The 24,934-nt window shown below is 30.7% G+C and overlaps 1 protein-coding gene across 1 annotated transcript; it reads left to right on the top strand.

Moving 5' to 3' along the window:
* The first annotated feature begins 689 nt into the window (after positions 1-689).
* Positions 690-24,934, top strand: LOC113366356 (proline-, glutamic acid- and leucine-rich protein 1-like). The gene is made up of 10 exons (XM_026607953.1): positions 690-944; positions 1,025-1,220; positions 1,301-1,563; positions 1,623-1,873; positions 16,656-16,835; positions 16,992-17,087; positions 18,005-18,211; positions 18,314-18,422; positions 20,957-21,776; positions 24,629-24,934. Exons 1-10 carry the CDS (start codon positions 837-839, stop codon positions 24,769-24,771), a joined length of 2,373 nt encoding a protein of 790 aa, XP_026463738.1. The 5' UTR covers positions 690-836; the 3' UTR covers positions 24,772-24,934.

The following is a 24,934-nucleotide window of genomic DNA, read 5'->3' as shown; positions in this document are numbered from 1 at the left end:
TGGAGTAAAATTAGAACCAAATTTTGTGATGGGATATTATTTTAAATAAAATGTGTTTAATGTTTCGCAAACTATTTGTAGCAAGGACATAAACTATAAAAACTAATTATAAGCAACAAACTTTAAAAAAATAGAATTTTATATGTTTTATCGTGAAGAATATCAATGTTGCTTTAATTTGCATTTTAAAAAATAATTTTATTTCAAAATTTTGAATAAAGTTTATGATCTGTTCCATCTCCATAAGACTCATATGAATACAAGTACAGTTGGAACAGACCTGTGTGAATTCTTATTTAAAAAACTTCAAAAAACAAAATTAAAGGTTTAAACAAGTATAAATAATTAAGTTATGATGTGTTTAGCATATATGTGTTTAAAAGTAATTGAAAATACTAATAAGTATTGAAAAAGTGATAAAATCTCATTTTTTGTTTGAATCTGCCGCCATTTTGCTACTAAAAGTAACCATATTAAATATTGAATTAGGCGCTGAATTCTAATAAGTTTATTATCATGTACGTGCAATTAATACCTAAAATTCACCAACAACTCCTTTAATCACGTTTAGTTCATAATTATCAATTTATATCTTTTACTATCTTTTCTATTTTTGAATTTGCCGCCATTTTCCTTTCGCCATTTGCGAATCTTTCCCAGCACGTGCCCCTCTCTGGCGTTCCCGACAGAGCCGGTGTGTGCGGTTGTGGCGTTTGCTTTGTTTCTCTAATATAATATCAATAAATAATCCCTTATTAAATGTGAGTGCTAATAAACCACCTTAAATCCATTGTGCTTATAAAACAATTACGGTCTACCTAAGACCGCTCGCCAAAATGGAACACTTTGTTGACATTAACCAAGTTTTGAGAGACAGCACTTGTGAAAATTTAGAACAAGTATTAAAACTTTACTCCGACAATTGTGTCTCCCACGATAATAAGGTGATTGATATAATATACATCATTTATTATATTTGTTGGTTATGGTTTGTTTTACAATTGTGCAACTTTTTATATTTCAGACTGTTGTATCACATATTACAAATTTGTTAGGAACTAAAAAGACTGTGAATGAAGGGCTTGTGTATTTAGCTATATTGTTGCCGAGGGGTTCCACAGAAATTATTCATGAAAATGGTATGACATGGGTCGTCTCGTGTATACGAGCTTGTGAGAATGAAGATGCAAGTGTTAGAAATCTCGCATATCTTTCATTGGGTAATAAAAGACTCTCTAATAAATATTATGTACTTACACTTTAGGTTTAATATATATAGCTATTATTATTATTTTTTCAGCGTCTCTTATTACAATCATGAGCACTTTGCCCGACTTCTTGAAGTCAGTATCAAACAACAGCATTGGAAAATTAATGGAATGCATTATGAAAGACCCAACTTTGCTGACATCTTTGTATTGTTTGGAAGTTTGCCTAAAATATCTTCCTGGAACATGCGGTAATTCTAAAACGAATTTAGAAAAATACTTGCTGAATTTTTTACAAGATCAGAACAAAAATAAAGTGATCCTCGCTGCCAAGTGTATGCATTTGCTACAACAGGTAAGATCAAATGACACATTATTATATTTTGTTGACGATATTCATTAGTTTATTTTTAGACTGGGGGAGGTGGATCCAAAGGCATCAATCACAAAACTAATTGGGAAAGACAATTTCGAATGACCATTAATTCTTTGCATTCTTTAATGGATGTGTTGTATGCAAATGTTATGGAAACTGTGGCTAGATCGAATGATGAATTATGTCTGTCGATGCCGCCTTTTAGTATGCCTGATGATCCTGCTCATCAGGTTTTGGAGGTTTCGAAGAGGTTTAATAATCTGTGCTATTTTCTGCAAGTGATGTTGACGTAAGTTATTTTTTGATAATATAAATAAATGCATATATACATATATATATATATATATATATATATATATATATATATTATATATATTATATTTATATTATGTTTCTAAAATAAATTTTAATCAATATCCATACGTTTCGAGTCCCAATTTGGCCCTTCTTCATTAGACAAAACTACAAAAATGGATATATAAATACTATATTGAATTTATCATGGAATAGACAAAAATATTATAATGTAAGGTAAATCTAGTGTTACATATAACAATTACATATTTATGTTTGTGTAATTTTTTAATCTCTAGTCTTGCCTTATTACATAATATTTTTGTTGTTTTTTCAATAATAAATTTCTTACTTAACTTTACTTAACTTTTTCAATAATAATGTATTTTACTTAATTTATTTTACTTTTATCCACTGAAAAAGTAAAACTGAGCTTGGAGATGTATGATTCCATACTAAAATTAATTTAAGAAACATAATTTAGATATCTTTTTATTCTTACTATTCGCTGTTACTACTACTTTTAATGCTAAATTATAAAATTGCGGAGAGAAATAGAAAATTTATTGTATAAGAGAAACTGCAGATTGACTTTGTTCTTATTGAGTAATAAATCTGTATAACCAGAAAATGATTACATAAAAAATTATTAGGATTTTTCACTGGTAACACTAAGTATAATAGAAATTAACTGTTTTGATATTTTAGTAAAATTGCTTTTTTAAAAAAACGAAATAAAATTTAAAAAGATTAAAAGAACGAAATAAGTAATGATTTATCTTCTATATTGATTGTTAAGGGATCTGTGGTAAAAATGTTTGAAAATAGTCATCTGTAGCTTCACCTTTGTGCATTATGACAAATTTAAATACTAAATTGTTTTAAATATAAAATGTAAATGTTAGATATAGACAGCTCTTACAAAAAATAAATTCTTACTGTAAAACGGTTTAGGTTTTGCTATAATTTCACAAAAAAAAAAATGGAAATAAAGTTAGAAATATTTATTATTAATTAGTGATCGCATGATTTACTGCAAAAAACAATTACAAAATAGAAGTCTCTATTAGGAGGGTGAAAATGTAGGATTGTAGTATTCCTCATTTTCACGTTATAAAAAAGTCAAGAAAATTTTTCCAAAAAATTAAAAGAAAGTGTTAAGGGTGGACAACCCTTAATGAAACAAAAAAAAATGATAATAAGGTTTTATATAAGCTCAAGGAAATATTAATTGAAATTCAGTGAAAATCAAATAATCGCAAAAAAATCGAAAATGAAGTTTTTTATATATCTTTACGTTTCAAAGCTTTCTCAATACTTGTCATATCTAAGAATTAGAAAAAATGAATGTGTGCGTGCGTGCGTGCGTGCGTGCGTGCGTGCGTGCGGATACAAAATTTTCTTGACGATTTCGTGAACACGGATTAATTGATTGTAATGATTCAAAAAACATTTGATTCCTATTGATGGTGAGACACACTGATTAGTTTTTGGTACAGGCAGTAAAAAAACGCTTTTACAAGAAATTTCATAATTTTGAAAATTTTCAAAACAAAATAAGAATTTTCAAAAAAAAATTAAGTTTCAAAAAATTTAAATTTTCGCAATTTTTCATCTTTTTATTTTTAAAAATTTGAAAAATACAAAATTAAAAAAAAAACGGTTTTTTACAAAAATTTGGGAATATTTCGAAATTTTCATAAAAATCAAATATTTTCAAAAATTTCAAACTTGCTAAAATATTTTTAGAATATAAAAAAATATTCAAAATTTTTTTAAAAAAAAGATTTCAATACTATTTTTTAACTTCCCGTAGGGCAAGTTATAGTAATCGCAAAAAAATCGAAAATGAAAATTTTTATATATCTTTACGTTTCAGAGGTTTCTGAACATTTTGGCATACCTTAGAAAAAATGGATGTATGTGTGTGTGTTTGTGTGTGTGTATGTATGTATGTATGTGCGTGTGTGTATGTATGTGCGGATACAAATTTTCGTCGACGATTTCGGGAACACGGATCAACCGATTTGAATAATTCAAAGAACATTCGATTCGTATTGATAAGGAGACGTGCTGATTAGTTTTTGGCGAAGGCAGGTCCAGCCGTTCCAAAGATACGGGGCAAAAAGTGCCGAAAACGGTAACTCAGTTTTTAAGAGAACGGAGCGTCCGATTTTAATAATTCAAAAAACATTTTACTTGTATTGACAAGGTGAAGAATTGATCAAATTTTCATGAAGGCAGGTCTAGCGGTTTCGGAGATCTAATGATAAAAGTAAAAAAAAATGCCATTTGGCGGTTAAAAATGATCATTAGACATATGCACATCAAATTATCAGATATTTTGTAGAGATTTTAACAATAAGTATAAATTTTGTTTACATTCCTATGGGTTCCGTACCAATGCTTATCCGTTAGACGGCGGCGCGGCGCTTACGCGCTTTGATATTTTGTCTCTATGCAGTTAAAGCAGTACGATTGCTTTGAAAAAAAGTTCAGAATTTCCAAAATATTTCAAAATACACTTTTCTTCAAAAAGTCTATTATTCAAAAAAAGTAAATTTTTGTCAAAAATTTAGTTTCTCAAAAATCTAATTTTTCAGAGTAATTTTTTTCCAAAAATGTTAATCTTTAAAAAAAAATTTTTTTTGGTACGGGAAGTACCAGCAATTTGCCTTAAGGCACGATGCACCACTAGTCGATTACTAAAATAGGGGTTTGTAATAGGATGGTTAAAATTCAGGATTGCGTGTTTCTTTTATCTCACTTGGTCCAAAATCCAAAAAAAAAAACTTATGAATTTAATTACTTAGCTGATGAATGCAAAGACATTTCTCGATTTCTGGTCACTTTTATTATTGCAGTACGTCTCATATTTATATTTATTTTTATCAATCAAAATTTATAATGCATGCAACACGTGTTGTCATCATTTTCTGGTATCGCAGACATCACAGGCTTTCCCATCTGCACACTGAGCTCCGATCGAAGTTTGGATTCGTTCGAAAGACGACTTTCGCGCTCCATTAATATTTTAGTCATATTCTTCAATAGAATGTCCTCGTGTTCTTTCCTAACACTTATGTTGTCTTGCAGCTCTGCAATTGTTTTCTCGAGGATACCACATTTCGATTTTAGTGATTTGTTGTCGACGTCTGCTTCGGCTAATTCTGCTTCTGCTAATTCCAGTTTCTTTTTCATGTCGGATATTTCTTTGCTGCGGAACTTTGCGGAGTTTTCGAAAATCTAAAAAGTAAAGAAAACATTATAGAAATTATATTTTTAACACTATTCCTACCGGGACCGGTCAAATGACCGTTTTTGATTTTTCGATTAGTATTTTTCATATCAAATGTAATTGAATCGTCATCAAACTTTATGACTTTTCCTCATATGTGAGTATGATACAATTTTTATTAACTTCCCGTAGGGTAAGTTATAGTAATCGCAAAAAAATCGAAAATGAAAATTTTTATATATCTTTACGTTTCAGAGGTTTCTGAACATTTTGGCATACCGTAGAAAAAATGGATGTATGTGTGTGTGTGTGTGTGTGTGGTGTGTGTGTGTGTGTGTGCGTGTGTGTATGTATGTGCGGATACAAATTTTCGTCGACGATTTCGGGAACACGAATCAACCGATTTGAATAATTCAAAAAACATTCGATTCGTATTGATAAGGAGACGTGCTGATTAGTTTTTGGCGAAGGCAGGTCCAGCCGTTCCGGAGATACGGGGCAAAAAGTGCCGAAAACGGTAACTCAGTTTTTAAGAGAACGGAGCGTCCGATTTTAATAATTCAAAAAACATTTTACTTGTATTGACAAGATAAAGAATTGATCAAATTTCATAAAGGCAGGTCTAGCGGTTCGGAGATCTAACGAAAAAAGTAAAAAAAAAGGCCATTTGGCGGTCAAAAATGATCATTAGACATATGCACATCAATTTTTCAGATATTTTATAGAGATTTTAACAAAAAGTATAAATTTTGTTTATTTTCCTTTGGGTTCCGTACCAATGTTTACCCGTTAGACAGCGACGCCGCGCTTACGCGCTTTATATTTTGTCTCTATGCAGTTAAAGTAGTACGATTGCTTTGAAAAACAAGTTCAGATCTTCCAAAATATGTCAAAATAAAGAAAACAATTTTTTTTACAAAAAAAAAATTTTTTTTTAAAATTTTTTTTTTAAAAAATTTTTTTTAAAAAATTTTTTTTTTTCAAAAAAAACTAATTTTTTGTCCAATTTATAGTTTCTCAAAAATCTTATTTTTTGAAGTAATTTTTTTTTCAAAAATGTTAATCGTTTTTAAAAAAAATAATAATTTTTGGTACGGGAAGTTCCAGCAATTTGCCTTAAGGCACGATGCCCTAATTGCCTTAAGACAGAATTCCACTTACAGCTAGTTTTTGGAAAAAAATGCATACTGTCTTACCTACCGCGACCGGTCATTTGACCGGTAGTACGAAAGACGATGTTCGGACGGCACTTTTGTAGTAATTGTTAAGAATATGATCGAACTTACAAGAACATGTAAATTTAAAAGAATTTAGAGTGGTAAAAACTGCCTTCTGCAAATTTATATGCATTTTTTTCAATTCTGCATGCACGCACACTGCACATATGAGTCAAGGAGTATAAATATTGCACTTCTACGATATACAAAGTGGGTTTTCTCATTTTTGCTCATATCTATGTGTAGACAGATTTTACCAAGGAATCCAAACAACAAATTGATAGGTTTTGTTTTGAACCCAAAGGTTGGTTCAACTACATTGACAGCAATCAAAATTGTTGTAAAAGACCACATATTACTATCGACAAAACATATTTTCAATAAGGTAAGGTGTAAATTTATTCAACACATGTTCAATAAAATTCAGGAAAAACGTAGTATAAAATTTTAGTAACTGTTCAATATACGATGTAAATATAATTATGCCCAGCAAATCGCATAAATGGGGTGTTAAAATTTTGATAACCATCCAGTATACGTAGAAAACTAAAAATTTCTTTGAAGATTTATAACCAATGAAACCGTATTATCAATATCGCTAGTACGATGTAAAAAATTTAAACATTTTTACCATTCTACTTATAGCTAAACAGTTAGTAAAAAAAAAACTGTGATGGTAGGTACAAATTAAGCAATATAACAGCTACAAACACTGGTAGAAGTAAAAATCAAGGACTTCACTCAAATAATATTTACAATTTTGGAAGCTAAGAAAGAAGATTCTAATTTTCACTTACATACACATATGTTGAAGAAATTACACTAATACGGGAGTCAACTCAATTGGTATTAGCGTCGTGTTTGGTGTAGATGTCATTCATAAAGTAGTCAGAAATCATTCGGTAAAATATGATTTTTAGAGAGAATTTATCAAGGATTTACATTATTTTGTATTTATTCAGGATAAATCTATTGTTTTCACATAAAGAAATTACGGGAAGACGATGTACAAGGCAGGAACATTCTGTTCCAATTAACTTGCCGTATAGTTCCAACAAGAATTCAGAAAAAAATTAACCAAGTACAAGTACAAAACAGATTTTCTAAAAGAAAATATTCCGGATATTGTTAAAAAAGATGATAGGAGGGCGAACAAAGTCAGCCAAAAACGTAAAAAATGCGTGTGCAGAAAATACACTCTAAGAAAAAAATCGTAAAAAATTGGATAAAACAGAATAAAATGTAGATTTCGCATTCTAAAATAAAATAAATATTTTGTATTTGTATTTATAAACTGTTAAACTAGCATTAACTCTTTATTCGATACTGAAAAATATAGATTTTGCATGACCGGTCATTTGACCGGTCGCGGTAGGAATAGTGTTAAACGCGTTTTTCTCGAAACAGCATTTTCCGAATTTGCTGCAGCGATTACTCAAAAACAAATGATCCGATCACTATCGATTTTTTTTACATGTTCTATATATAGTTCTCCGTAAAATGAACTATCGATTTTTTGATTGGATCAAAAATCGAATTTTGGCAGTCCAAAAGGACCAAAATTTTGAGTAAAATTCGACTTTTTTTTAAAAAACGCCGTCATTTTGTCAATTTTTGTTTTTTTTTCGTTATCGTAGTTCATTTTACAGACAATATTATCTAGTTTAACAAGAATTTTTGTTTTTAATTCCATCCACGTAGAAGGCCGGAATCACTGCAGCAGTGAAGGGCTTTTTTTTGTCGCGCCGTTGGAGATCGACGATAACTTAAATAATGCTTAATTTTTTTTTTCAAGAATTTTACTACGTATTCTTAAGGCATGTATGAATATATTCCTAAAAGTTTGAAATGATTGATAAAGTAGTTTTTTTAATATAAATTCCTAAAAAATCACCTTTTTTTAGGCGGTTACACTAGTTGTGCTTCTTAAGTCGATTATTTATACATATCGGGAAGTTCTATGTAACTTGCCACAAGGCAAAAAACCTATACCAACTAGTTAAATATGTATTTTCATTTTTTACTTGTTTAGCATCGAGCAGCTTCTTCTCCAGCTCTTTGGCTCGTTTCTCTTCCAGCTGCAGCTCGTTCTTGAGCGTCACCTCCAGCTTCGTCTTCAGCTGCGCCACCTCCTTCTTCAGATCATCGATTTCGTGCTTCGTCCTTCTATTGTAATAAATCAAATCTTTATTCTGCTCATCGAGCTCATTGTATTTCTCCATCAGTTTCTCCTCCGTACTCTCCAAGTTCTGCACTAGACGATGGACAGACGAATCAGTGTCACTGCCACTGATCAAAGTTTTGATTTCGGAAGATTTCATAAACTTTTTCATTTTTTTGTGCTTCCTTGCGTTTTTGACGAGCTCATCGCTGTCTTCGGCTTGAGGACCATAGTGTAGCGGGGTTGAGCTAGAACCTTGAGAAAAATATACATATAGTCAGTAGGAAGTTGCCAAAATTGGGTGTTTCTGGTTAGGGAATGCAATACCGATGGAAAATTTCAATACCGGTATTTCGGTAATTTTTCATTTTAAAACCGGAATACCGGTAAATTACCGGTATTTTTATTATCTTAAACAAACGTAAACAAAATTGAAAGTTTCTAGTACAACTATAAAAAAATGTATATACAACTACAACTATATTCAACTAAACAATAAAATAAAACAATAAGTAATTTAACAAAAGTATATACAGTTTAATTAAGGGGCACAACTAGTGTAACCGCCTAAAAAAGTTTATTTTTGGGAATTTATATTAAATAAACTACTTTATGAATCATTTCAAAATTTTAGGAAAATATTTATACATGTTTTAAGAATACATAGTAACATTTTTGAAGAAAAAAATTAAATATTTTTTAAGTTATCGTCGATCTCCAACGGCGCGACAAAAAAGGACCTTCCAGTCTTCTACGTGCATGAAACTTAAAAAAAATAAATTCTCGTTAAACTAGATAATATTGTCTGTAGAATGAACTACGACAAAGAAAAAAAATTGACAAAATGACGGCGTTTTTTTAAAAAAAAGTCGAATTTCACCCAAAATTTTGGTCGTTTTGGACTGCCAAAATTCGATTTTTGATCCGATAAAAAAATCGATAGTTCATTTCACGGAGAACTATATATAGAACATGTAAAAAAATTTTTGATAGTGATTGGATCATTTGTTTTTGAGTAATCGCTGCAGCAAATTCGGAAAATGCTGTTTCGAGAAAAACGCGTTTAAAGATTAAATGATTGTTATACTATATATATACTCTTTAAATGGCTGTGACTCAAAAACTATTTAAGATATCGATTTAAAATTTTGGTATGTTATTTTTAAAGGTATAACCTATCGGAATAAGGAAAAATTGAAAATTCGATTTTTTGAAAATTGCACACTAGTTGTGCCCCTTAATTCATTATCACTATCGAGTATATTGAGTCTTTTCACCAAAAACAAACTTATGAGTAAGAAAGACAAAAAAAACTCATGAAAGATCATATTACATTATTCTAATAAACTGTATTGTCTGTATCCGATGTGTTAAATTAGCATAATCTCCAATATTAAAAAAAATATTTTTCTACACTAATTTAAGATCGGATGCTTTATCGAGATAAATAATAAGTTACTATAATTGTTGAGTATTGTTATTTAAAACAATGTGATACTTCTATAGTATTTTCAAACTTCGAAACGTTCTCAAAAAATATTTTATAATTGTGATAAGAAGCAAAAATACTTAGTAGTTATCATAATTATTACGTATAAAGTTAAAAAAAAAATAAAGATTACGCAGGGGTAATCTGTATGATATAAAATATTCTGGCGCAAATGTCACTTAAAAAACCATTACATTTTTACAAAAGATGAAACAAACATCATTATCTATCAGTCCAATTCTATTTATTGTAACACGATATGAATCCCTTTGGAAAGCAATAAATATTCAGTTTAATGGCGAGTTGAGATAATATTTGACATTTGTTTATCTTAAAGAATCACTTGAAGATATAGCTGCTTATGCGATTGTGGAATTTGAAGATAAATTTGTTCCGAGAAATTTAAACTTTAGGTTATTATGTATCAAATAGCGCTTAGGTAAAAATATCGAAAATACCGGTATTTTTGGAATAAATGTCGGTAAAATTACCGCCGAAAAATCGTGCGGTTTACCGGTATACCGGTATTGCATTCCCTATTTCTGGTAATACCTAATTCGGTGCTGTGCGATTTTCTTGATCTTGGTGGATAAAGTTCATCAGAGTCGTAGTTGTTTATTTTGGAATTCCTGTCGGCTCTGTCGTTTCCGTATCGAGAATTTCTGGCTCGCTGTAGGAGTGCTTTGCTGTCTAAGTCTGAAAAAAGTGAAACTAGCTGTAAATGGCATTTCGCATTAATAGGATTGTCTACCTTGTGGTCTCGTTTTTAATACTGTTTTTTGTGAATGGATTGTAGGGAAACCAATAATGCAATGGTTTTTTGCATTTAACTAGTTTATTTCTTTTAACATAAATTTCACTGAAATTTTATTGTCTCTCATTTGACCGTAATTTGACCTTGAAAAGTCCATCATGATAAATACGGTTGACACGATTTAGCTCATGAAAGCCCCTTAAGATTATTTGCATTAACTTCCCGATATGTTAGTAATCAACTTAATGAATAAAAATTTCAACTTGTGGAGTCCCACAAGGTTCTGTATTCGGACCTTTATTGTATCTATTATATACCAATAACCTTAAAGACGCAAAATTAAAGGGAAGATACGTATTATATGCAGACGATACTGCCATAGTATGTGCATATAAGGATAAAAAAAGACTATAAGATACTATAAACATGAAAATATACACCGAGTGGCTAACTGAAAATAAACTAACAATTAACTTCGATAAAACAAAATATATATATTTCAAACATAGAAAAAATACCGAGAACACTAAACTAAATATTAAAGTAAATAATAGAGAAATAAAAGAAGTGGAAAGCATAAAATACTTAGGACTGATAATAAATGAAAAACTGACATGGACAGAACATATAAACAAAATAAAAAGAAAGATAGGAACATTAATAGGAGCATTGAAAAAGATCCACTCTTTCGGCAAAAAAATAAAATACTAATTCTTAAAACGCAAATCATACCTTTAATTTTATATGGAATAACAACATAGAGCCAAACAACTAAAGCTAACCTAAATGACATATAGAGAATAATGAATATAGCCATGAAAATAGCATATAATTTTCCACATTTAACACCCACCAAATACTTACAGAGAGAAACAAATAATCATTCACTAAATAACATAATTAAAATAGAGCAATGCAAATTAATGGCAAAATGAAATTTAACCGAATTAAAACAAATGCAACAATAGATTTAAATCAAGATATACATGAACACTACATTAGACAACACAACAATTTTCACATTGAATACAATAGAAAGAAGAATTTGAGGGAAAATGTCATATGGAATGCTAGCAAAATATATAACCAATTGCCAAATAATATTAAGATGACCAACGATGACGATAAATTTAAAAGAAAAATAAAGAAATACTATAAGGAAATTGAAGACAAAAGAGATGTAAAGACATTTTATTATAATAGATATTAATGAAATAGTTAAATGAAATGTATATATAAAATATGAAAACTATTTTTCATAATCTCTCATACCAGGCACATCTGTCTGACTGAGATATGAAAAAAAAAGAGATTTAGATGACTAGATAACATTTTCCACCGTTTACTTCGAAAATTTTCTTTGACAAAAAGTGATTTTCAATTGATTTCTTTAATTAACTTCCCGTAGGGTAAGTTATTGTAATGGGCCGAAAATCGGAATTGAAAATTTTTACATTTCTCGACGTTTTGAAGGTTTCTGAACGTTTTGGCATACCTCAGAAAAAATGGATGTGTGTGTGTGTGTGTGTGTGTGTGTATGTATGTATGGATACAAATTTCCAGTCACGTTTTAGGGCGCACGGATCAACCGATTTGAATGGTTCAAAAAACATTCGATTCCTATTGATAGGGAAAAGAGCTGATTAGCTTTTGGCAAAGGCAGGTCCAGCCGTTTCGGAGATACGGAGCAAAGAGTGCAGAAAATAGAAATCGAATTTTTGAGAGAACGGAGTATCCGATTTGAATGATCTAAAAAAACATTCAATTAGTAATGATTGGGAGAAGTGTTTAGTAGCTTTTGGCAAAGGCAGGCCCAGCCATTTTGAAGATACGGAGCTAAATATGTAAAAAATGGCAGTTTTTGAGAGAACTAAGCGTCCGATTTAAATGATTCAAAGAACTTTCTGCTTGTCTTAACAAAATAATTGATTTTGGAAAAAAAAAATTGTCCCTTTTTTTTTTTATTTATTTGTATATCGAATATATTTCATATTTTATTTTTAATTCTGACTATAGTTGTAATATACTTTAAACAAATAATTTCAACTCTGCAATTCAGTTTATATAATGCTTATAAATATTAGACGGCAATGTTACAATATTTATAATAATCCTCGAACATTTCGTTACGGTACGGGAAGTTCCAGCAATTTGCCTTAAGGCACGATGCCACCCACCCCACTAGTTAATATTTTTATTATCCTAAAAGCGCTGCCTATTATTTCAAACTTTAATAAATTTTTAAAATTCAATCTATAGGGCTATAAATATTTTAGAATGTGTGGTTAGTTCACAAACGAAGTTGAGAAAGATAAAGACACACAGACAACCAATGTTGAGAAAATTTAGACTGTCGAAAAATAATGTCGATGTTGAGAAAGTTTAGACAGACAGGCTTACAATGTTGAAAGCTTAGGTAGACAGACAATGTTGAGAAAATTTATGTAGACAGACAGGCAGACAATGTTGAGACCGATCGACAGACCAGATCGGTGGAAAATTTTGGTCGACAATCTTGAGAAACTTAAGGTAGGCAGAAAAAACTGACAATGTAGAAAAGGTTTAGGTAGACAGACAAGACATATAATGTAGAAAAAGTTTGGCAGACAAACAGACAAGACTTACAATGTTGAAAAGTCTTCAGACATATAAACAAGAGAAAATGTTCAGAAAGTTTAGACAGGCAAACAAGACAGGCAATGATAAAGTTTAGGTAGGTAGACAAGACAGACTTCGTTGAGAAAGTATAAGCAAACAGACGAGACCGACAATGCCAAAGTTTAGGTAGGCAGACAGAAAGTTTCAGTAATCAGACAATGTTGAGTTAGATAGACAGACAATGTTGAAAATATTAAGGTAGACAGGCGAGACGGACAAAATTTAAAAAGTTTACATAGACAAACGAGCAAACAAAGTGGCAAAAAATAGGTAGGCAGACAAGACGGACAATGTAAAAAAAAGTTCGACAGATAGACAAGACTTTCAATGTTGAGAGATTTTAGACAAATGGACAAGACAAAAACCGTTAAAGTTTAGGCAGACAGACAAGATAGACAATGTTGAGAACGTTTAAGCAGACAGAAAGAGAAAAGACGTCAATGCTGAGAAAGTTTAGGCAGAAAACGATGTTGAGAAAGTATAAGCAAAAAGTCAAGACAGAAAATGATTAATTTTAGGTAGACAGACAAGATAGACACTGCTGAGACACTGATAAAGTTTAGGTAGGCAAACAAGATGGACAATGTTTAGAAAGTATAAACAAACAGACAAGAAAGACAATGATAAATTTTAAGTAGACGGACAAGATAGACATTGTTGAGAAAGTTTCGGTAGTCAGACAATGTTGAGAAAGATAAGACAAACAGGCAGTATTAAGAAAGTTTGAACCGACAAACAGACAAAGTTGAGAATGTTTAGACAAACAAGTCGGTAATGTTTCTCAACAACATTTAGGTAAACAAGACAGCACGAGCAATGTTGAGAAATTTTAGACAGATTGACAAGGCAAACACTGTTGACAAAGTTTAGGCGGACATACAGGATAGAATAGAGTATTTTGAATATAGTGAATTATTGATGAGTCAATGGGGTTTTCATATAATTTATAGAAGAATTATATAATCCGACAAGGGATTACACATCGAACCTCTTTAATAATTAAATAATAATAATTATGAATGAAATCATTTATTTAATTAATTATTACCTTTACTGGCTGACACTCCGCTGCCTCTGCGTTTTTTTCTAAGCCTTTCGAGATGCTCATCAGAAAACTCCTCCAGTATTCGATTATTGTTGTATCGAGACATTTTTACGGTTTGCTATTTGTGTTATCATGAGATTTTTTTTAAATTAGTTTCACATTTTGTAATTTTGAAATTTGAAATCTGACAGGAGATTTTGTTTTGTCTAAGTGACGGCAGGGGAATAATATTTATTTATACATCTATTTAACTAATAGTACTAGTTATATTATTATTTATGGGCACATTCTGCCGCATAATAGAAAAATGTTATGGCAAGGCCATGTTAAGCTCCAACTTGCCTACATTATGCTCTTGAATCATACATAAATACTGTCAAAATGTCATGTATTTGATGTGCATTCAGGCGTTTTGCACATAAACTGCAACGTCACTACTATGTTATGAAGCTGAGTCAGAACAACTCTGTTCAATAACATTTTTATTTTTTTATTTATTTATATATATACATTATTTTTATATATCTCAGTCAGGCAAAAGTGCCTGGTATGAGAGATTATGAAAACAGTTTTCATAATATTTTTCTTTTAAATTTATCGTCATCATTGGTAATCTTAATATCGTTTGGCAATTCATTATATATTTTACTAGCGCTCCATATGACATTTCCTCTCAATTTATCCTTTCTATTGTGTTCAATGTGAAAATTGTTTTGTTATCTAGTGTAGTGTTCGTGTATATTTTGATTTGTGTCTATTGTTGTACTTGTTTTAATTCTGTTATATTTCATTTTGTGTATTAATGTGCATTTCTCTATTTTTATTATGTTGTTTAGTGAATAAATATTTGTTTCTCTTTGTAAGTATTTAGTGGGTGTTAAGTGTGGAAAATCATACGATATTTTTATGGCTATGTTCATTATTCTCTGTATATCATTCAAGTTAGCTTTAGTTGTTTGACTCCAAGTATTTATTCCATATAAAGTTATGGGTATTATATGCGCTTTTAAAATCAATATATTATCAATATCTTTTTTTCTCGAAAGAATTGATCCTTTTTCAAGCTCCTGTTAATGCCGCTATCTTCTTTTTAATTTTATTATATGTTTTGTCCATATTATTATCGTGTATTATAAGGCCCAAGTATTTTATATATTCCACTTCTTCTATATCTGTATTATTTATTTTAATGTTTATTTTAGTAATCTCATTACATTTTTTTTGTTTAAAATGTATATACTTAGTTTTTCCAATGTTGATCGTTAATTTATTTTCACTTAGCCATTCAGAATATAATTTCATGTCTTTGTTAATGATTTCTTCTAATATTTTTTCGTCTTTGTCTGCATAGACTATAGCAGTATCTACGGCGTATAGGATATGTTTTCCCATTAATTTTGGCTCTTGAAGTTTGTTTTGTATATATGAGATACAATAAAGGTCCTAGAACTGAGCCTTGTGGGACTCCACGGTTTATTTTGCGTCTGTCATTTACCACGTTATCAACCACGGTCCTTACTTGTCTTTTTGATAGGAAATCTTTGATAATGCTAAGTGACAAACCTTTTAATCCCAGCTTTATTAGTTTCATAATTTATATATTATGATCCACTGTATCAAAAGCTTTCTTTAAGTCTATGAATATCGCTACTGTATGCTTATTCTCTTCAAGATGCTCACTTATGGTATTAGTTAAATCAATCAATGCACCTTGAGTATTTGATGACGGTTAAAAAGCATATCGATTTTTGTCAATTTTTTGAATGAGAAGATTAAGTAATCTTTCTTTTATTACTTTTTCATATATCTTGGAGAATTTTTGGATCTGTTTTGTTTCCTGTTTCAAAAAATTGGTTTTATTGTAGCCATTTTAAGGCACGATGGAAATACACCACATTCTATGTATCTATTTATTAAAACAGCAAGTAGTGGAGCTATTAGATTTATTATTTTTTTAGTGATTCTTGCTGTTATCTTGTCTTCCCCAAACATCATTTTTTTGTCATTTGTGCGGTTTCTGGGTTATATATTTTATCTGACAACCTGAGAAATACGCCTGACTGCACAGCAACCACATGGATTAATTAAATACTTAGAAAAATTAAAGTCAATAGTTAGAACGAATTAGTATGGAAAGTTCTTCATAACATCGGTCTGTTATGCGACCCATTAATTTTTTTTTTTGTTATGTTAATGGGTAACTTTTTTTTTTCAGGGAACCATTCCCAGTAGCAAAACGTCTTCAGCCTGATCTCGTTCTGCATTTGATCAACCGAGGACTGGTTGTCACCAGCAAAGTTCTAGCCAGAGTTTCAACCGACAATATCATTTTAAATGCATTTTTACCAGAAATTCATCAGAGTCTGCTCAAGACCTTAGATGCACTTCTGTTTTGGTAATTAATAATAATAATAATAATTCATGTTATATAATTATTATATAATATCAATTTATGGTGTATTTAAGAAAAATTGCGGGAACTAGCCAGATAAATTTGTAATTAGATTAAAATTATTGTTAATTTAATTTAAAACACATTATCTTTTTCCAGTGCAAATGAACATATGTTAAGCTACGCTCCAATAATCTGCAAAATTATTTTGAATGTTTTGCAATGGACGCAGGATATTGATACTCCAACACACAGGTAAATTATATAGACAATATTTTTATTTAGTACTTAAGATATGTTCGTTAAAATTAATAATAACTAGCTGTAAGTGGAATTCTGTCTTGAGGCAATTATGGCATCGTGCCTTAAGGCAAATTGCTGGAACTTCCCGTACCGCAACGAAATGTTCGAGGAATACTGAATGTTTTCAAATAGATTATTATAAATATTGTAAAATTGTCTAATATTTATAAGAATTATATAAACTGAATTGCAGAGTTGAAATTATTTATAAAGTATATTAGAACTATAGTCAGAATTATAAATAAAATCTGAAATATTTTCGATATACACAAAAAAAATGAACAAAATTTTGTTTCCCAAAATCAATTACTTTGTTAAGACAAGCAGAAAGTTCTTTGAATCATTTAAATCGAACGCTTAGTTCTCTCAAAAACTGCCATTTTTTACATATTTAGCTCCGTATCTTCAAAATGGCTGGGCCTGCCTTTGCCAAAAACTAATAAACACTTCTCCCAATCATTACTAATTGAATGTTTTTTAGATGATTCAAATCGGATACTCCGTTCTCTCAAAAATTCGATTTCTATTTTCTGCACTCTTTGCTCCGTATCTCCGAAACGGCTGGACCTGCCTTTGCCAAAAACTAATCAGCTCTTTTCCCTATCAATGGGAATCGAATGTTTTTTGAACCATTCAAATCGGTTGATCCGTGCGCCCTAAAACGTGACTGGAAATTTGTATCCACACATACATACACACACACACACACACACACACATCCATTTTTTCTGAGGTATGCCAAAACGTTCAGAAACCTTCAAAACGTCGAGAAATGTAAAAATTTTCAATTCCGATTTTCGGCCCATTACAATAACTTACCCTACGGGAAGTTAATAATAGCATTAATAGATGATATTTAATTTTTTTAGGATAATTCGTCTCTCAGCTTACGAGACGTTAATCAGTTGGATGAAAGTTTCAAGTTTAAGCAGTTTTATAGAGCAACACACTACTGAAATAATCCTCTCTATATTGTTTGATATAACACCAAAGGAATCTAAAGTCAAATTGGAAAATATGAAAGCTGCCAATAATGAGAAGAAAAAAGAACATCAAGATGTTCAGGAATGGCACAGGTAGGCAAATATAAATATAAATAAAATATATATACATATATATATATATATATATATATATATATATATATATATATACATATGTATGATTCTCATTTCCAGTTTTTATGGTTTCGGAGAGAGCAAAGAAAAATTATGCTGCATAGCATTGCAATGCTTCCGAAAGGTGATGTCTTCATCTGGAATATTCATGAAACCAACAATGCAAAAGGTAAAGAACATTTCACATATTTTATTTAATTAATCTCAATATACTTTATAAAGTTTTTGCCAAAAACCTCGCTTCAGCTAATTTTTTGTTGCTAGATGTTTTTCAAAATATTGCAGGCTTGTGATTAAAAAAAAAATATTGAAGCAATAATGATTGCCTGAAGACAAAATAATAAAACAGATTTTTATAAAATATCAAACACAGACATTAAAGAAAAACATAGAATAACTAATAATAATAATAATTTAAATAGATAGACATCAAATGAAATAAACTTACTACAGATATTGCCTTATTAATATGAGAAAGTACTAAAAAATGTATAAAATGTAATATGTAGTCAAATGTTATGTCAGTTATTTTCATATCTCTCATTCAAATTATATATCTCAATCTATTATTAGATTTAACATTTTATATATTAATTTTTATATAAGGATTTACTTTTTACTTTTTAAGGATTGAAATAAAAAAAAAATACAAAAATTAATAGTCGATGCACAATTTAATTTCTGTTTCGTGTTTATTAAAAAAAATATTTATTCAAAGATAAAAATGTGAAAAAGGAAAAATGTGAAAAAAGTGAATAAACATGTAAATTTTTACTTGTCGAAGGAGGAAAGTTCTTGCGTTTCTCGATGTTTTAAGTGATTTTGAATCGTTTGTGACCCAATTTAGAAAAAGTATGTACGTGTGTGATTTTTGACCTTTCGTCGACGTTTTTAAAAAAAAAAACGGCTGAACCGATTACAAAAATTTAAAAGCCATTCGATGTATCTCAATGAGGACTATTGTCTCTCAGTTTTGTGCGACGATCGGCCGAGCAGTTTCTTTGAAATTAGTAGCAAAGTCCAAAATTTTCGTCCACGTTTTAGCCAAAAATCCTGAATCGATTTTAAAAATTCCTAAACTTTTTGAAAGATATTCTTAGGGAATCGTGCTGATTAGTTTTGGCTAAAGATAGACCGTGTCGTTTTTTTATAAGGAGCTATTGATTTTTTTTACTTGTCTTAAGGCTTAATGCCACTTTCAACTATAGAGTGACCTATAGGCAAGTTGCTATCAATAAATTCCAATTTTTAAATGGGTCACCTTATAGTTGAAAGTGGCATTAAGCCTTAAGTCAAGTAATGAACTTCTCGAAATGTGTAAGAATTGACTTAATCAACCGAAATTGAATTTAGATAAGATTTTCAACTGTTTATTTAAAAAATAAAGTTAACGCTTTCAATTAAATCTAAACATTGCGATTTTTAATTGAATTTTCTCAACTACATTTAAATTAACTGTAATTATATTAATTATATTGCACAGACACGTGTTTGTATGTCCTAAAATTGTAGCTTATTATTTTAAATTTTAATGAATTGATAATGTTTGACTCATCCACATCACAAAAGCAACTTTCGACACAAATTTTGACTCAGACTGATGGATTTTTAAAAATTAAACTACTTGCCGTAGAAACGTAAAAGTTCAGTATGATTTATAAGATAAGATGTTTTATATGTTAATTACAAGAAAACGGCTCGGTAGATTTTCACCTAAAACTAATCAGTATCATTCCCAACTAATATCTTTCGAACAGTTTTTGATTTTTTCAAATCGATTTTGTAGAATGAGCTTAAATGTGGACGAAAAGTTTAACACTCTTTTTCAAATTACAAAGAAACGACTCGGCAGATCGTCTCACAAAACTGACAAACGATAGTCTTCACTGAGATACATCAAATGGCTTCTAAATTTTTGAAATCGGTTCAGGCGTTTTTAAGCAAACGTCGATGAAAGCTCTAATTTTGACAAATGCCAAAAAAACGATATCAATTTTTGCAAGCTTTGACGAATTTTTAAAATTGAACGACTTATGGATTAACCTTAATATTTTTGTATTATCTATAAGACTATATCACCCTCAAAAAAAAATTGTCGAAAATTTTTTTCAACGCTATTACAAGAAAACGGCTCGTCCGATCTTTACCAAAAACTAATCACCACGATTCCCAACCAATATCTTTCGAACGGTTTTTGAATTTTCAAAATCGATTCAGAACTGCGGGCTTAAAACGTGGACGAAAAATTTTTCACTTTTCTGCTATTTACAAAGAAACGGCTTGGCTGATCATCGCACAAAACTGACGAACAATAGTCCTCATCAAGATACGTCGAATGGCTTTTAAATTTTCGAAATCGGTTCAGCCGTTTTTGTGAAAACGTGGATTTACAGCAAAAAATCTGTTCACATACACACACACACACACATACTTTTTCCAAATTTGGTCTCATTCGATTCAGAATGGCTTGAAACGTCCAGAAGAAAACATAAAGTTAGCGAATCGGATTTTTTGATGAAAACATAAACTTCTCATTCGGGAACTTAATATTATCAAGGCCTACTACGTGCATGATACCCGTAATAGTGCAGTCGAACTAATTTCATCTAAATCTCAATTTTGGTTGATTAAGTCAATTAACTTGCCTTAAGGCAAAATAACCACTTCCACCTAGTTGTCTATCCCTTCATCTTTCTTTCGCAGAATCTCCAAAGAACACTTGCAGACCTATTACTACGACTGCAAAACGGCCAAAACAACGACACAATCTACAACAGAAGTGTGAAATGCCGAAAACTACTTTACCAAATATTCTTCAGCCTAGTTTTACATCCAAGTTCCCGTTTTCCTCCACCGACACACGAAGCCGTCATAATATTTTCCCAAGGAAAAACCGATTGCGATCACGACATTTCGGATTTGTGCTCCGAAGTTTTGTGCACGATCAAAAAAATAATCCAGACGAATAGTTTGAACCGGGACGAAAATAAGGGACTTGTTTTGAACAAACAGGAGGAAGAAACTGATAAAATTCCTAATGATACATTTTTGGTACCACCGGTGGAAGAACCTATAGTGCTAGACAGCACTGATTTATCAGCCAGTGATGCCGAGATGGACACAAAAGAAATATGTACTTCCCAAGAGTCCATCGAAACCATGAACAACTCTGATGTTCTCCCGAATTCCCAAACCTCAGTATCTTCAGCAGAACCTGTGATTATAACATCAGTCAACAATTGCAATGGTACGGCTACAAATAACGTTGAAGAAGATGATGATGGTCCTTTACTAGTGATTCCAAACGATGATGAAGACACTGCCAAGAAAGTAGAGGAAATTCCTGAAGTTCCAATTAAAAGACAAAAGTTGGCAGAGGATGTAGTTTTGCCGAGTTGCGAAGAAATTGTGGCGGCTGTTAAACAGCAGAACCATGATGAGAAAAATGATGTCCAGGAAGCCAAAGTCGAAGAAATGGTGCTGGAGAATAATAGTTTGTTTAAGATCGAGAAAGTTGAAACAGGTAAGATAGTAATAATAGTAAATTATTACTTGAAATTTATATTATTTTAACATTATTAACTTCCCGTAGGGTAAGTTATTGTAATGGACCGAAAATCGGAATTGAAAATTTTTACATTTCTCGACGTTTTGAAGGTTTCTGAACGTTTTGGCATACTTCAGAAAAAATGGTTGTGTGTGTGTGTGTATGTATGTATGGATACAAATTTCCAGTCACGTTTTAGGGCGCACGGATCAACCGATTTGAATGGTTCAAAAAACATTCGATTCCTATTGATAGGGAAAGGAGCTGATTAGTTTTTGGCAAAGGCAGGTCCAGCCGTTTCGGAGATACGGAGCAAAGAGTGCAGAAAATAGAAATCGAATTTTTGAGAGAACGGAGTATCCGATTTGAATGAACTAAAAAACATTCAATTAGTAATGATTGGGGGAGTTTTTGGCAAAGGCAGGCCCAACCATTTTGAAGATACGGAGCTAAATATGTAAAAAATGGCAGTTTTTGAGAGAACTAAGCGTCCGATTTAAATGATTCAAAGAACTTTCTGCTTGTCTTAACAAAATAATTGATTTTGGAAAAAAAAAATTTGTTCAATTTTTTTTTTTTTTTTTTTAAGTTTTTTAGTTTTGTGTATATCGAAAACATTTCAGATTTTATTTTTAATTCTGACTATAGTTCTAATATACTTTACAAATAATTTCAACTCTGCAATTCAGTTTATATAATTCTTATAAATATTAGATAATGTTACAATATTTATAATAATCTATTTGAAAACATTCAGTATTTCTCGAACATTTCGTTACGGTACGGGAAGTTCCAGCAATTTGCCTTAAGGCACGATGCCATAATTGCCTCAAGACAGAATTCCACTTACAGCTAGTTTGGTTCCAAATTGATAAAGAAAACAATTCTCTGAAAGTTTTAGCTCTTAATATTAACTTTTAGATAGAGCGCAATTCGATCAAACTTCGTATGGAAATAGCATGGGAAAAATTTTGAAATTGAATTGAAAGCTGATTAGTTTTTTTTTTTATTTGTTTTTGGCATTCCTCTTTTCACGGTCTTGATGGTTGATGCTAAATTTGATTTTTTTCTACTTTGCTTGTTAGTAAAGTCCTTTTTTGATCTTTTTTTTTAAAATTTCCTAATCAGTAGAATCCTTCATTTTAGTTTGCTTGTCAGTAGAGTCAGTAGAGTCCTTTTTTAAATTATTGGTTTATGTTATTTTTTTTGCTAATATTTCCTTCTAGTTTGCTGGCCAGTAGAGTTCTTTTTTGCAATCTTGGTTGTTATTAACTACAATTAAACCGATTGCTTTAAAAAAAAAATAAACTAGTGGTGTATGGCATCGTGCCTTAAGGCAAATTGCTGGAACTTCCCGTATCGTAATGAATCATAAATCAATTTATCTCCAGAACATTAACAATCGTCATTTCATTTTCAATTTAAAAAAAAAAGTTGCCTCTAATTTGCACAAAATTGAAAAACAGCATTTGCAAATAATTATGTGCGACATTTTCACTTATACTGTGCTTAGCTCGGCGGCATTTTCACATTTTTCAATAGTTTTCTCACAAAATTGGAAAAGTGCTCCAGTACATAAACAGTCTAAACGCACTTGTGTAAACATTTGCACCAGAGTGGCGCTTAGACTGTGCTTAGTCGGGGTAATTTTTTGAATTTTTAATCCAAAACTACAAAAAAAAATGTTGAAGAAAAAAATTAGAAACAAACATTTTCTTTTCCGAAAGCAATTATTTTGTTGAAACAAACAGAAAGTTCTTTGAATCATTTAAATCGGACGCTTAGTTCTCTCAAAAACTGCCATTTTTTCAACATTTAGCTCTGTATCTCCGAAACCGCTGAGCCCACCTTTGCCAAAGACTAATAACCACTTTTTCCCAGTCATTACGAACTGAATGTTTTTTGGATCATACAAATCGGATGATCGGATGATCTCAAAAACTCGATTTCTATTTTCTGCACTCTTTGCTCTATATCTCCGTAACGGCTGAACCTGCCTTTGCCAAAAACTAATCAGTACATCTCCCTCCCTATCAATAGGGATGGAATATTTTTTAAACCATTCAAATCGGGTGATCCGTGCGCCCGAAAACGTGGACGAAAAAAAGCGGACATACAAAACACACACACACATCCATTTAGTTTCTGAGGTATGCCCCTTAAAAATGTTCAGAAACCTTCAAAACGTCGCGAAATGCAAAAATTTTCATTTTCGATTTTCGGTCCATTACTATAACTACTCTACGGGAAGTTAAAAATTTCCAAAATATTTCAAAATAAAGAAAACATTTTTTTTTTTCAAAAAAATTCAATTTTTTTCCGTACCAAAAATAATTTTTGCCATACACCACTAGTTTAATTTTCTAGATTCCTCGTCAGTAGAGTTCATTTCAATATTCCTGGTTGATTCTAAATGTATTTGATAATATTTATTTTTCTAGTTTGCTCATCAGTAGAGTTCTTTTCTATATTCTTGGCTGATGTTAAATTTATTTGACAATATTTCTTTCTAGTTTGCTCGTCAGTAAGGCACTTCTTTTATATTTCTGGTTGATGTTAAGAAAATTTATTTGATAATATTTTCTACTAGTTTGCTCATCAGTAGAGTTCTTTTTGCAGTCTAGGATGATATTAACTATATTTGTTAATAATTTCTACTAATTTGTCTCTCAATCGATTCCTCTTTCAAAATCTTGGTCCATATTTTATAGTACAACAAGTTTCTAGACTTGCTAGAAACAAGTCTACTTTCTAGACTGTTTTCCACTTTTTTTTAAAAAATGTCTTTTATATAAAGAGTTTAATCTTATTTCTTTCTAATTTTTCAGTGTCAGTTGCTGCTTTCGACGATTCTAAGTCTCGTCACGACTCTTCGACGATTTCTGAAAAATTGGCAGATAATTCAGTTGGAAATTTGTCAGTCGAAGAGATGATGTCCAGTTTTGTGAGTGAAATCAATGATGATATATAGATAAAATTAGTTGTATCAAACATCGTTAAAATGCTAAATCTTAGATTTAATTTTTATATTTATATACATTCTCTAATCCGATGGGAATGAATGTGATCGAGAGGTTATTATGGAGGGTCATTGGAGATATTTGGAAGAAGAAATCAATTATAAAAATTTTCTT

The sequence above is a fragment of the Ctenocephalides felis genome, unplaced genomic scaffold (assembly GCF_003426905.1).
Source record: "Ctenocephalides felis isolate EL2017-DRISC unplaced genomic scaffold, ASM342690v1 CF-g0.4_SCAFFOLD_01170, whole genome shotgun sequence".
Taxonomy (NCBI): Eukaryota; Metazoa; Arthropoda; class Insecta; order Siphonaptera; family Pulicidae; genus Ctenocephalides; species Ctenocephalides felis.
This window is presented reverse-complemented; position numbering and strand designations above follow the sequence as displayed.

Excerpts from the sequence above, each read along its gene's own strand:
- LOC113366356 (XM_026607953.1), top strand. The coding sequence starts at position 837 with ATGGAACACTTTGTTGACATTAACCAAGTTTTGAGAGACAGCACTTGT. Across the intron at positions 1,221-1,300 it reads TCTCGCATATCTTTCATTGG|CGTCTCTTATTACAATCATG; the intron begins GTAATAAAAGAC and ends TTATTTTTTCAG. Across the intron at positions 21,777-24,628 it reads GATCGAGAAAGTTGAAACAG|TGTCAGTTGCTGCTTTCGAC; the intron begins GTAAGATAGTAA and ends CTAATTTTTCAG.